The 14,699-nt window shown below is 39.9% G+C and overlaps 1 protein-coding gene across 12 annotated transcripts in view; it reads right to left on the bottom strand.

Moving 5' to 3' along the window:
* INVS (inversin) overlaps positions 1–14,699 on the bottom strand; it is a 156,328-nt gene that overhangs the window by 65,335 nt on the left and 76,294 nt on the right. For 5 of the 12 annotated variants that reach the window (XM_003995663.6, XM_006939320.4, XM_045043038.1 and 2 more), the window contains exons 4-6: positions 10,544–10,717; positions 5,756–5,923; positions 979–1,159 (exon numbers count right to left, since the gene is read on the bottom strand). In XM_003995663.6, the coding sequence (XP_003995712.2) occupies positions 979–1,159; positions 5,756–5,923; positions 10,544–10,717 (523 nt within the window). The other 7 variants (XM_045043040.1, XM_045043039.1, XM_006939317.5 and 4 more) reach the window with 6 other exon arrangements.

Raw genomic sequence — 14,699 nt, 5'->3', positions numbered from 1 at the left:
TTTAAATTCGGTGGAAATCAATAGATGCAGTTTTGCTTTTAACTCTTGACTTATGTTTTAAAAAGTTTTCGATAAATTTAAAAGTAAACACTAATAGAACCTAAAACTCTCCTAAAACACTAGGCAATTCAAAACCAAATAACAACAAACCTAATCTAGATACCAAAAGGCAGGGGAAAAAAAAACCCCAAAACATCAATAATACTCAAAGAACAGAATAGCAGAAAAAAGACCAAATCATATATCTTATAATAGTGACTATGAATGGGTAAAACTCCTTCACTGAAAGAGAAAGATTCTCAGATTACACGCCCTCCAAAGCCAGACACAGACACATTTTTGCACTCTCTCATCTAACAATGTGATCCCCAAAAAGGTTAAGTAAAAGGCATATCAGGAAAATATGAAGAAAAAAAAATCACATATCACAGTATTGGCACAAACATAAAATTAAAGCCCTCCTCCCCAAATACACAAGCATTGAATGTGAAGATTATTTTATATTTACATTTGTCAATGAATGTACATTACTCTTAAAAACGTGTTAAGATACGATGTTGAAATTAAAACCGATATATAACAGAGAATACATTTATATTACTAAAATTTAAGCATACAACAGAGGGATAGAAGATGCCACATATCAACTAAAAATTAAATTAAGGGCACCTGGGTGGCTCAGTCAGTTAAACACGCAACTCTTGATTTCAGCTCAGGTCATGATTTCAGGGTTCAGGGATTTGAGCCCAGCGTGGGATCTGCGCTGACAGGCAGAGACCGCGGGAGATGGTCTCTGCTCTTCCCGTTTGTGCGCATGTGCAAGTGGGCACGTGCAGATGCGCATGCGTGCGTGTGCCCACGAAAAACCCTTAAATTAATTAAACGGAGGTGGAAGCTGACAGGTGAAGGGAAGCCATGGAAAGTTTCTGGTACTCATTGCAGTTCCTCCTACCGTTGATCCTTGGACTGACAGCTCACCTAGCAAAGCTGCCCAGTGAAGTGGGGTTCGAAATAAGTTGTCGTAAGATGTTATATTGCAGCTTTCATATGAGGTCAAGACATCAACCACTGTCACATTCCCATCAGCGACCGCAAAGTGAAGAGGTGTCCGACCCTCGTAGTCTTGCCAGTTCAGTAAGGACTCCGTGGGAGCAGCGTCCTATTTTGAAGAAACCAGAGACTTCAGACACACGTGGAATTCTCAGTAAATCACATTTGACATAAGCATGAGCTGAGCCATTTTCTAAACCTGTATATTCATTCTCTGTTAGTACAAGTGATAAAACTCAGAAAAAAAGTATACGTTCTAAACCTTTAAAAATTTCTTGTCATGTTTAACTATAAAAAATGCAGAAAAGATATAATAAGTACCATTACTCACTATCCAGATTAAATAGGTGTCAATATATTGCCTAATGCGCTTTTGTGCCTGTTATGGATTCGGCTAAAGCTGTATGTTTTATACTTTTGTTCCATATGCATGCATCCATAAACAATACGTAAATTATATACGTGTGCTTTCAATATTTATACCTCTGAGTTTATACTATGTATATCCTTTGGCAGTTTTTTTCCTTCAACACTATACTTTTGGGTGTCCATGTTGATACTAGTTCATTTGTTAAGCCACAATTTACTTATCCATTCTCCTTGTGAGGGACAGTTAGGTTATTTACAGTTGTTCCATTATTAACAATAATGCTGCAATGAACATGCTTCCTTTACATGTCCCTTTGTAGCACATGTGTGAGGTTTTCCTCTAGCCCAGACACCTAGAAGGGGAATTTCTGGGTACAAGGATATTTACATTATCAATTACGTATTATCAAACTGCTCTCCAAATGGTTACACTAATTAACACATCCAGGACAATGTGTAAAAGTTTTTATTTCCCCACAGGCTGGCACAAATTAACCCTTTGGTATTATCAAGCTTACTACATTTTTCCCCCCTTACAGGAATGAAAGCATTTTGCTGATGTTTTAATTTTATTTATTTTATGAATGAGGTTGTGTTTTATCATATGCTTATTGGCTGCTCTGTTTGAATTGACAGTTCACATTTACCCATTTTTCTCCTAGGTCTTTGTATCTACTGCGAGGTCCCCTTTCAAGAATAAAGGATTTATTTCCCTAGCTGCTGTGAGTGCTGCCAGCAGATGACCCTCAACTGTCAGATTTTTACAATTGCTTCAGCTAAAGACAGTTGCTTCACTCAAGGTCATATCCCTTCTTAGATTAGGTCACAGCCAAAGCCAAGCCTTCCTGCCCCAACCTGAGAACTCTCTGAAAGGCCACACAAGTTTAGAGTTGCCTGTGTGGTCATCCTATTTTATATATAAAAAAAAAAAGTATGAAAGGTATTTTAAACACTTCAAAAAAAAGTAGTAGAATTTTACCATGGTGGCATTTTAGGCCTTTGAGTCTCCAAAGGACTAAGATGTGTTTACAAGGAAAAAAAAAAAAAAAGCCAAATCTGTGAGGAAACAAGATACGATGAGTGACAAGTATCCTCCAAGGACTCCAGATATTGGAGTTGACACATAAAGAATATAAAATAACTATCTATGAACATGTAAAAAAACTAAAAATGAAATAAAAGGTGAATAAGGTAAAAAAAACTATCAAAATGACGAGGCAGACTTAAAAAACAAGAAACAACAAAAAGAACTTTTAGATGTAAAAATATCGGATTGAGCAATGAATAGGGCAAACGAGAGAGTGGACTCAGGTGAAGAAAGGCTGAATAAACTGGAAGGCGTGTTTGATGTAATTACCCAGAACATGGCAAGAAGATGGAAGGTAAAACAGACGAGACATGGAGAATAAAATAAAAATGTCTAAAATATGTGTAACTGGGACCATAAAGGCAAGAGTGTAGAGAATGAAAGAGAGGTAATATTTAATTTTTTTTAATGTTTATCCATTTTTTCAGAGTGAGAGCGTGAGTGGGGGAAGGGCAGAGAGAGAGGGAGACACAGAATCCAAAGCAGCTCCAGGCTCTGAGCTGTCAGCACAGAGCCCAATGTGGGGCTCGAACTCACGAACCACGAGATCATGACCTGGCTGAAGTCGGATGCTTAACCATCTGAGCCACCGAGGTGCCCCAAGAGAAGTAATATTGGAAGAGATAATAGCTATATATTTTCCGGAATGGACATGAATTGATAGTATACACCAAACATGACAAAAAACACCCCAAAACCAAAAACCAAAATAATGCACCAAAAAACAAACAAAAAAACCACCCCCCAAACAAAAGAACCTCCCCCCGCCCCCACCGGACACACTGTAGTGAAACTGCGGAATGCCACACAGACAAGAATGTAAAAGCAGCCTGTGAGAAAAGATACATCATCTCTAAAGCAATGACATTTACACCAATACAGAATGCTCCACAGGAACAATGAGAGGCAGAAAGCAGCAGAAAAGCCTGAAAGAGTAGAAAAAAAGAAGTACTTAGAAGTGTGTATACAGGGGCGCCTGGGTGGCGCAGTCGGTTAAGCGTCAGACTTGAGCCAGGTCACGATCTCGCGGTCCGTGAGTTCGAGCCCCGCGTCAGGCTTTGGGCTGATGGCTCAGAGCCTGGAGCCTGTTTCCGATGCTGTGTCTCCCTCTCTCTCTGCCCCTCCCCCATTCATGCTCTGTCTCTCTCTGTCCCAAAAAATAAATAAACGTTGAAAAAAAAATTAAAAAAAAAAAAAGAAGTGTGTATACAGAAAAACTATATATTCAAGAGCATGGTAGAAATGTAGACATTCCTTTTTAAAAAATGTTTATTTGTTTTGAGAGAGAGAGAGAGAGAGAGAGAGCATGTGTACAAGCAGGGGAGAGGCAGGAAGAGAGGGAAAGAGAGAATCCTAAGCAGGCTTTCTCTCTCAGCGCAGAGACTGACATGGGGCTCAATCTTACAAACCCTGAGATCATGACCTGAGCCCATATCAAGAGTCAGACGCTTAACCTATGTCAGGCTTAACCTAACTGAGCCACCCAGATACACTGAAATGTAGATATTCTTAAGAGCAGAGAGCATTCACCACCAATACATCTACCCTAAAGGTAGATCCCTAAAGGGAGTTCTTAGAATTATATTTCAGGAAGTAAGATATTAACTCCAGAAGGAAAACTTGAGATTCAAGGAGAAATGCAGAGCAAAGGAATCAGTTAACATGCAGGTAGAAATAACTATTGCATATACAAAAGAATATTATCTTTTAAAGTCTAATTTGTGTGTTATAAGCAAATAGGGCTAAATATTAGACTATCATAGCTATAATAAGCTGGAATTTGAGAAGCACTGATTGGAAACCTCAAAGAATCCACTGATAAATACTCAAAATTAATAAGAAAGTAATAAAAATTAATAAGCAAGTTGGTTAGATTCATATTCAATGAACAAAAATATCAACTGCATTTCCATGTGCCTTCAACTACCAGTTAAACATACATCTTAGATACACTAACAAAAAATAATAAAAGTTCAGGGGCACCTGACTGCTCAGTCAATAGAGCACTCGACCCTTGATCTCCCTTGAACTCACGTTCAAGCCCCATGCTGGCTATAGAAATCACTTTAAATAAAAGCAGTACTATTTTTATTTTTTTTAAGTTTATTTATTTATTTTTAGAGAAAAAGAGACAGCATGAGTCAGAGAAGACCAGAGAGAGAGGAAGAGAGAGATAATCCCAAGCAGGCTCTGCACTGCCAGCACAGAGCCAGACATGGGGCTTGAACTCACGAAACTGTGAGATCATGACCTGAGCTGAAACCAAGAGTTGGACGCTCAACTGACTGAGTCACCCATGCACCCCATAAAGCAGCACTATTTTTAAGTAGCAAAAAAAAATAGAAATAGTTCCAAATGTCTGTTAATAACTGAATAATGTATGGCTTGTTCAGAAAATAGAATACTACATAATGGCAAAAAATAATATGTTACAGGTATACACAGCAACATAGATAAAATCACCAGCATAATATTGACCAAGAAAAGCATGTTGCAAAAGAATACATTCAATGTGATTCCATGTATACAGAATTCAAAAGCATCAAAAATGAAACAATGTAGTGTTTAGGGATACGAATATATGTGGTAAAACTATAATGAAAATCAGGAATATAAACACATCATTGAGGATAATGGCTGCCTCTCAGGGCAAGAACAGAATGGTGTTGGGAGGTACCCAGGGAACTTCAAAGGTAACGGTTAATGTACTTGTTCTTATGCTCAGAGATGAGTACGTGAATATTTGTGGTTTCTATATTCTTTACAACTTTTTTGTTTTTTAAAGTAGGCTCCATGCCCAACACAGGGCTTGAACTCACGACCCTGAGATCAAGAGTTGGGCGCTCCATGGACGGAGCTACCCAGGTGCCCCTTGTATTCTTTATGTCTTACAAGCATTTTACAGATATCTCTACGCAGTGTTTAATAGGCGCAAGTATAAAACAGAGCCAGGGAAGGATAAATACAAATTCAGGAAAGTAGTTGATGGGGGACAGGGCAAGTGTGGCTTAAGTAGAGAGGATGTGTTTGGAAACCGGCATGTCGGAAATTCTGTGTGGTCTTAAATAGCAGCATAGCAGCACTACCGTGTTCTATTTCTTGAGTGATGGGTTCACATGCCTGTTTTGTTTCTTCTGGTTCATAATTTGTTTGTGTGTCGTATATACGCTTTCGTATACTGGCTATTTCATAACAAAAAAGTTGTTTGTCAGCAAGGCCGCCCGGGGCCAGCAGCACCACCGTACTCACCAGGATGCATCGCACCGTATGAACAGCACTGGGATCTTTGTGGTTAGCTGCCCAGTGAAGTGGGATCTTGCCTTCGACGTCAGGGATCCCGATGTTGGAATCGTGCTTGATGAGCAGCTTCACGTGCTCCGGGTTATTGTAATAGGCACTCCAATGCAGAGCCGTTTGCTGCAAAATCGCGAGAGGCTCAGAAACACAGCAACAGTGACACAACAGATTTCCCCCAAGCTTTTATCGTGTGACGGGCACTGTTGTAAGAGCTTTCTGTATTTTACCTCATAGAGTCATCGTGATAACTCTAGGCAATGAGTACTCTTGATTCTGCATGTGATTGGTGAGGAAAGGGAGCACAAGGTGGATGAGTGCTCTGCTCAGGGGTATGAAGGTAGTAAGCGGCCGGATTGAGATTTAAATCCAGGCAGTCTGAAGAGGCAGTCTGACCTCTTAATCATGACAGGCATTTAGGTCATCAGGTACTAATCAGTGGTAATACTGAGAAAAAGAAAAGCAGGCCGGTGGTTTATGAATAATTATCAACAAAGTAAGTAACAATCTTGATATCGCACCAAGCATTTTAAGAATTTGATAGAATGTTTTGAATTTCAGTATCTATCAAAAAGAAGATCTATGCATAGGAATTCATGGATTTGGAATCCATTTCTTATATCAAAGTACAAATTTAAATTTAACTATAATTTTATAGGATAAATTGTTAGACTTACTACTGATGTGAAGATACATGTTGCAAATACAGCGATATTGGCTTTATTTTGGATAAAAGTTAAAAGTGAACATCCTGTTGGGGCACCTGGCGGGCTCAGCAGGAAGAGCATGCAACTCTTGATCTTGGGTCATGACCTCGAGCTCCGCACTGGGCGTGGAGCTTCCTTAGAGAAAGAAGTAAGGGCACCTGGGTGGCTCAGTTGGTTGGGCTTATGTCATGATCTCACGGTTTGTGGGTTCAAGCCCTGCGTCAGGCTCTGTGCTGACAGCTCAGAGCCTGGAGCCTGCTGCGGATTCTGACTCCCCCTCTCTCTGTCCCTCCTCCACTCATGCACTCACACACTCTCTCTCTCTCAAAAATAAATAAACGTGGAAAAAAATTTTTTTTAAATGAACATCCTGAACTTGTTGGCATTGCTTTAAAATCCCCTCTGACGTTCTCATCAACAAACCACAGTAAGACTGGTCTCCGTATTAAAAGAGTCACTGAGCAAACACAAAGAAATGGTTGGGCTGTACATTATCTCTTATGAACAGCAGTATCATCAATCCAGTCTAGAATCAGATCATTCGCCAGTAGGAACCAAGCTCACTTGCTACACTAAAAACTTTAACTGTTGACATATGTGGAATTTACGTACAGTGCACCTACAGGCATTTAATACGAAGAGTCACTCATTACTTTTTATTTAGTAATGACTGTAGAACAAAAACAGTCACAAATATAATAGAAAATAATTTCCTACAGCTACATTTTCTTCCTTCTTCCTCTTCTTCTTCTTTTTCTTCTTCTTCTTTTTAATTGTTTTAAATGCTTATTTATTTTTGAGAGAGAGAGCGTGAGCGGGAGAGGGGCAGACAGAGAGGGAGACACAGAACCAGAAGCGGTCTCCAGGTTCTGAGCTGTCAGCACAGAGCCTGACACAGGGCTCAAATTCACGAACTGTGAGATCATGACTTGAGCTGAAGTTGGACGCTCAACCGACTGAGCCACTCAGGTGCCCCTCTTCTTTTTTTTTTTTTTTTTTTCAACGTTTATTTATTTTTGGGACAGAGAGAGACAGAGCATGAACGGGCGAGGGGCAGAGAGAGAGGGAGACACAGCATCGGAAACAGGCTCCAGGCTCTGAGCCATCAGCCCAGAGCCCGACGCGGGGCTCGAACTCACGGACCGCGAGATCGTGACCTGGCTGAAGTTGGACGCTTAACCGACTGCGCCACCCAGGCGCCCCTTAAATTTTTTTTTCCCCTCTTCTTTTTTTAAAGTAGGCTCTATGCCCAATGTGGGGCTTGAACTCACAACCCCAAGACCAAAAGTCTCATGCTGTACTCACTGAGCCAGGCAGGTGCCCCTATAGCCACATTTTCAATAAACAACATATACAGTTTCTGTAATTCTTTTGTTATATTATGTTTGCTCTGAATATGTTTACTGAAAGGTAACACTAGATCTGTTGGATCTAATAGTACAAAATTTGGGATTGTACTTTCTACATCTTTAAGCAATTTTTTTCTAGTAATTATTATTATTTCTTTACTGTGATAAAATGTACATAACACAATTTATCATTTTAACTGTTTTTAAATGTACAGTGCAACGGCATTAAGCACATTCCCAAAGCTGTGCAACTTTGGCGCCTTCCACCCCCAGAACCTTTTCATCTTCCTAAACTACACTCCATACCCATTTAACAGTAATTCCCAATTTCCACCTGTTCCCAGCCTTTCACTTAGCATAATGTCTTCAAAAGCCATCCATGTTGTAGCGTGTGTCAGAATTTTGTTCCTTTTTAAGGCTGAATAATATTCCCTTGCATGGACTGCATTTTGTTTCTCTAACCATCCATCAACGGACATTGGGATTGTGGTCATCATTCTCCTACTGTGAATAATGCTGCTATGAACATGGGTGTATAAATATCTGCTCACATTTTTGATTTCAGCTCTGCTGGGTTGATACCCAGAAGTGGAACTGTTGGATCATGGGGTAGTTCCATGCTTAATTTTTTGAGAAATTGCCATCCTTTTTTCCATGGTGGCTGCACTATCTTACATTCCTACCAGCACTGCACAGGGTTCAAATTTCTCCACATCCTCACCAACGCTTGTTATGTTCTGTTTTGGTAATGACAGTCCATCCGAAAGCGTGTGAAGTGTTATCTCATGGGGGTTTTACGTTGTTCAGTTTAAATACATGATACAGGGGCGCCTGGGTGGCGCAGTCAGTTAAGCGTCCGACTTCAGCCAGGTCACAATCTCGCGGTCCGTGAGTTCGAGCCCTGCGTCGGGCTCTGGGCTGATGGCTCAGAGCCTGGAGCCTGTTTCCGAATCTGTGTCTCCCTCTCTCTCTGCCCCTCGCCCGTTCATGCTCTGTCTCTCTCTGTCCCAAAAATAAATAAACGTTGAAAAAAAAAAGTTTAAAAAATAAATACATGATACAAAACTTTGGGTCTGTGAAGAGTGTAAATTAGAAAAACAAACAAACAACGGATCCTTCCTGTCAGTTTGAGAATCGTTGCTTTGGGCTTTTGTCCTGTTCTCGTCTCTTGTGCCTGCCTGGACCTTGCAGATTTGTTTTCCATCTGTCTGGCCAGATAACCTCCCATCCCTGTTCAGTAACAGAACAGAAAAGTACCGGACAATAGCAGGGAGTTCCTAGAAGATTCTGAGGAAGACATCATGGTGCCTGAAGACATCTGTGCCTTGGTAAGTGATTCATGGGGCTTTGTGGACTGATCAAAGTGCTTTTTCAGTGAAATATTAGCACTACAAACATGGTATGAGTTAGGAATAATACTGGTTTACAGTAGTTGTAAAATAAGGTCAGAGTTGATTTCAGAATGCAGGGTTATGTGAGTCATGGGTAAACAAATTCTGAAAACTACAGGAAGGGCCTGTGAAGGGCAGCGTAAGGGTCACTGGACATGAGCCCAGCGGGTTTAATCCCAAGAGTTTTAGTCACATATGGGCGTGCTGAAGGTAGCAAGAACTCCATGATTCGGTGCCTCGTGGAAAGGAAGAGGATTTTTGCACTTGTCTAACTGAACACCACATTTTTATTTCCTGTAAAGAACGATCAAAGCATTGGTCAGAACAGTGGCTGGCGTGTTCAGCATGTTAAAATTCAAGATCCGGGAGGATAACTGATCCTGGCAACAAGTGCCAGAGCAGATGTCAGAGCCAAAATGAAACGAATAATATTTATTGTATAGCTAACATTTATTGAGAGTTATTTTATGACGATGCTATGGGAATTGTGTTAAACCCTATTTATATGGGTTTAACCCTATATATATTTATATACCTCATTTTATCTTCAACAACCCTATCATCCCCTTTTCACATATGAGAAAATGGAAGAGCAGAGGAGTTAAGACAATTTGCCCAAAGGCACAGAACAAGTAAGTAGTGGCTTCTAGACTGAAACCCAAGAAGTCTGATGCTAAAGCCCAGACCATTATACCACTGTGCACTTACTACATTGCCCCAGGCATTTGGCCACAAGGAAACTCACCCTTGGTAACTATCGCTACTAGCTGTCAAATATTGGGGTTTGGAGATAGGCCTGGGTTGAATTCTAGTCTTGCCTCTTGGATCTCGGACAGAATTTAAATCTTCCTGAGCTTCAGTTTCCCCATCTGTGAAAAGGAGATGATACTACCTACCACACACGGTTGGTAGGAGGATAAAATGGCAGAATTTAAATGAAATTTTTCACTGGGGAGTATGAAGACCAGAACACATTCCACCATGTGTAGGAGCAGTGGTTCTTCCTTGAGCTTTCACATCATAAAAGGATGTGAATTTGCTTTTTGCTCTTAATTTGCCTCCTGATTTTGGCAGTCCCTTACTTTTTTTTTTTTAATTTATGTTTATTTATTTATTTTGAGAGAGGGAGAGACAGAGAGGGAGGGAGGAAGAAACTCCCGAGCAGGTGCCGCACCATCAGCACAGAGCCTGATGCGGGGCTTGAACTCACGCAATCATTAGATCATGACCGAAGCTGAAACCAAGAGTTGGGCCCTTAACCGAATGAGGCACCCAGGCGCACCCCCTCCCCCTTACCTTGTTTTTATCCTGTGTATCCACTTCTCCTGGTGCCATAAACTTCAGCAGAAGCGCCAAACACTTGGGGCTCTTGTGCCGAGTGGTCAAGTGCAAAGGGGTCATCTCTTCCAGATCCTTTTGCATCCAGTTTGCTCTGCGTGTAAGTAAGAGTTTCATGAAACGATAATTTCCCTAAATAAATAAATAAATAAATAAATAAATAAATAAATAAATAAATAGAAACAGTAAGAAGAAATTTAGTTTGGGGCCAAGGCATTTTCTAAATTTTAAAATGTTTTAAGTAGTTTAATTATTCTGCTAGAGTAAAAATATTCAGATATATCAATTGATCAAAGGAAAAATACTTAAAATCCCACTACTCTATGAATTGTTTTACTATGAAAGTTCCCTTCCAACCACTTCCTATATGCATATAATTTACACTGCATGCATATAGTTTACAATAGTTTAAATAGCTCGTCAACGTTTCATTTATTGAACCATTCTAATTTCCAGTATTTTCTTTTATAGAATATGATACAATGTACATTTATTTCCACATAGTTTTCCTTAACTTTTTCATAAGAATAAATGATCAGGAATCAATTTAGTGTGCCAAAGGAGTTTATACAGTTTTTGGTGTATTTTCCAAATTGCTATCCAGTAGCAGCAAAGAATATACTAGCACATTCTGACCCATACAGCACCTATTATTTATATTCAAAGTATAATAACCTTGCGAAATGATCAGAGATTTAAAATCCCAATTTACAGGTGAGGGAGGTGAGATTCACAGTGGTTGAACATTTTGTTCATGGTCATCTGGTTACTAAAGTATAAAGTAGGTGGTTAGTTTTCTTGCAGAGCTACGTAGAGGTACAACTGAGAGAGATGAATCTTGTTCGGAGTTTGGGTCCCAGACGCATCTGGTCACCTAAACACCAACTAGAAGTCACTAGAGGCCATCCACTTCCAGGCAGTACTCTCCACAGCAGTTAAACCCTCCAATCTGGTAGAATCAACCCATTCAGAGAAAGCAGCTTAGCTACAGGGGTTAGAGCAATCCACTGGTGGGGATCCAGGTCAACCGTGTGTGTGTGTAATATGGTAGCTTTGAAACCAAACAAAACCCTCAAAAGATTGTTCTTTGGAGCTCCTTCCTGAGATATAGTTCCATATTTCCAATTCTGGTTGGAGCCTTCAGTTTGCTTGGTACCACAGATATTTGAAAGTCAATATAACGAAACTGTACCACATAGTCAAGTTCTCTGCCTGCTTCATGCCTGTTTATCTCTCCCTATTCAAAGCAGAATGGCAGTCAGGGTTATCTGTCCTTTTCATCTTCTGAGATTTTCTACATCCATAATATTGTTGGAAATGTGGTTTTTTTTAGCATTATAATGTATTGATATTCTACCGTGAGTGGCTATGAGTATTAGTAAGAAAATATTTATGAGTTAAGCAGCCCCTCCCCCCATTGTGATGAATGTGAGGCTCTAAGGCAAAGGGACCAGCTAGGGAGACAATGAGGTGCAGAAGGATGATGGTTCCCTGCTCATACCCACAGGGACAGAGACAGGAGTCAACTCAGCTCAAGGGCTGGGCCACAGATAAGAATCAGAGGCTAAAAAAGTGTCCATCAGGCTGTCTATATTAGATGGGCAGACTTGGAATGGACCAAAAAGCAAAGTGACTCAGCTCAATCATTTCCTCTCAGAGAGGCTTTCCTTGACCACCCTAACGGAACTTATTTTGTTGTGCTTCATTCTAGTACCTTTCCATTTCCTTCATAGTACTTTGCTAAGATTTTAGTTGCTTATATTTGTTTATTTCCCTTCCCTGTGATCTCCTTCACGAGCTGTAAGCTTCATGAAAGCAGAGACTGTGTTTTACTGGGCACGGTGTTTGGCTAGCTGCTGGCACAACACAGGTGATTACTTGAAGGACTGAGTAAATGAGAGGAAATAAAGTGGGTGGGGGGATGGGCTAAATGGGTGAGGGGCATTAAGGAAGACACTTGTTGGGATGAGTACTGGGTGTTACACCTAGGTGATGAATCACTGGAATCTACTGCTGAAATCATTATTGCACTATATGCTAACTAACTTGGATGTAAATTAAAAAATTAATTAATTAATTAAAAAAATACCTTCCAGAGGTTTCTCTTTTTGTTTACAAATTCTTAATGTTGCTATACTAGATCATAACAGTTAAGAATCTTAATTCTCAGATGTCTGGTATTTGGTTACTCTTCCTTTTTAACGTTTTGTTTATTTGAGCATCATTCATCGGGCTTTCTCATGTCATCCAGTGCCAGCTTTTGAGAAGTAAGGTGCTAAAACTTCCTCAAGAGGGCACCCTGCTCTAAATCTCTTGCCATCTTTTCTTTGAAAAAAGAAATGGTGCCCAGGAGAAACAAATCTATGTGATACTTCTTACCAAAAAATAAAGCATGACCTTTCTGAGTATAACATTTCAAATATTACAGAATAATTCATCACGACCTTTTAAAGATATTCAATCAGACAATCATCTTGATTCTGGAATCCAGAGGAAAGGGGAAGGAAAAAGAAAGAAACAAGAATATATTGGTGGGGGTGACTACTGACTTACAGACACAGTGCTTCGTGTATTTACACCTTACATTGTTCTGGGGACTCTACCTATAGAAAACATGATGCACTAGGTAATAACATTTATTTATTCACCCCTCAAAAAACATTCATTGAGTCTTGTTATAAAGCAGGCAAGAGTGAAACGTTTACACTAAGCCTTATTTATGACAAAGCTCTAGGATGTATTTGCTCCTCACAGAAGTATAATGGAAAGGTTTTACAGATGAAATAAAGTATCTTCCTGTGCCTCTATTTCCTCATCTGCAAAACAGGGATGGAGTACCTGAGGTTATTGTGCATATGAAATGATAAAGATCATATTTGTACTCAGTGCACAAAGTAAATGCTTAGTAAATGTTTGCTGGTTTTATTATGAACAGTTTTCCAATGTGGAGGAGGCAACAAAATGTAGCTAATCAAGTAGAAACAAGAATGGCCCATGATTGACAGCATATAGATAGAAAGATCTGATCACACATAGCATATACACTTCAGCTAGAGAAGTGTGGAGAAAACCAAGGTTAGGGACAAGTAAAAGTGGAAATAATTGGGATAAATAGTGATCTTCTGATTTTTTTTTTTTTTACATTGAGAAAGATGCCTGTACTCTGCCTACAGAGAATGATGACACAGGACCAATAAGGGTGTACCCAGTAGGAAATCTGTGGGAACCCTGGGGAGATGTCAGCTTCTCTTCCCAAAGGCAGGGACACAACAGATATTATCTATAAATGCTGGGACTGGAAACACTATAATCCATTTGGACCACCATCAACTTCCTGGTCTCATGAACAAGCATTTATTAGATGCCCAGGGCATGCAAACTCAATTCTGAGGATGAGCAGAGGCGGCAGAGAACTCTAAGAACTAAAATCAGGAGAATATTTCTAGTGTCAGTGGAAAAGGGGAAGATACCAGTTCGAAACAGGAAGCTAATTGATAACCTTCTGAAGGTTGTTATGACTGGGGACCCCTATCCTAGACAACTTTGCTTCCTATAAAGCCCTCTCAATAAAAAACAAACAAACACAATGTTTAAATGTTTCCTTAATATTGCTTAAAATTCAGACTTAACTTTTCAGGTTTATTCTTAAATGCAAGAATAAGGAGGATTTGGAGTTAATCATTTAGCACCATCTCTTAGGGGCACAAAGAACTTAATCCTCAGGTGAACACTGTTTTGGGATCTGTTTTTATAATTTCTGACTGAATAGGAAATAGTATAAGAGTGCAGGAGATAATAGAGTATATGTTCCTAAGAAAACTCATGGTAGGGGGGCGCCTGGGTGGCTCAGTCAGTTAAGTATCCAACTTGATTTTGGCTCAGGTCATGATCTCATGGTTCGTGAGATCGAGCCCCATGTCGGGCTCTGTGCTGACAGTGCAGAACTTGCTTGGAATTCTCTCTATCCTCTCTTTCTGCCCCTTCCCTTTGCTTGTGTGCGCGTTCTTTCTCTCTCTCTCTCTTAAAATAAATAAATATTAAAAAAAAAAAACTGATGGTAGTGAGCACAAGTTGAGAGAGCTGAAGTTAGAGAATGTCCTGATTTAGTCACCAA

Source organism: Felis catus, chromosome D4, assembly GCF_018350175.1.
Source record: "Felis catus isolate Fca126 chromosome D4, F.catus_Fca126_mat1.0, whole genome shotgun sequence".
In the NCBI taxonomy this organism is placed as follows: domain Eukaryota; kingdom Metazoa; phylum Chordata; class Mammalia; order Carnivora; family Felidae; genus Felis; species Felis catus.
The sequence above is the reverse complement of the archived record's forward strand: the minus strand, read 5'-3'. Positions and strand labels throughout refer to the sequence as shown.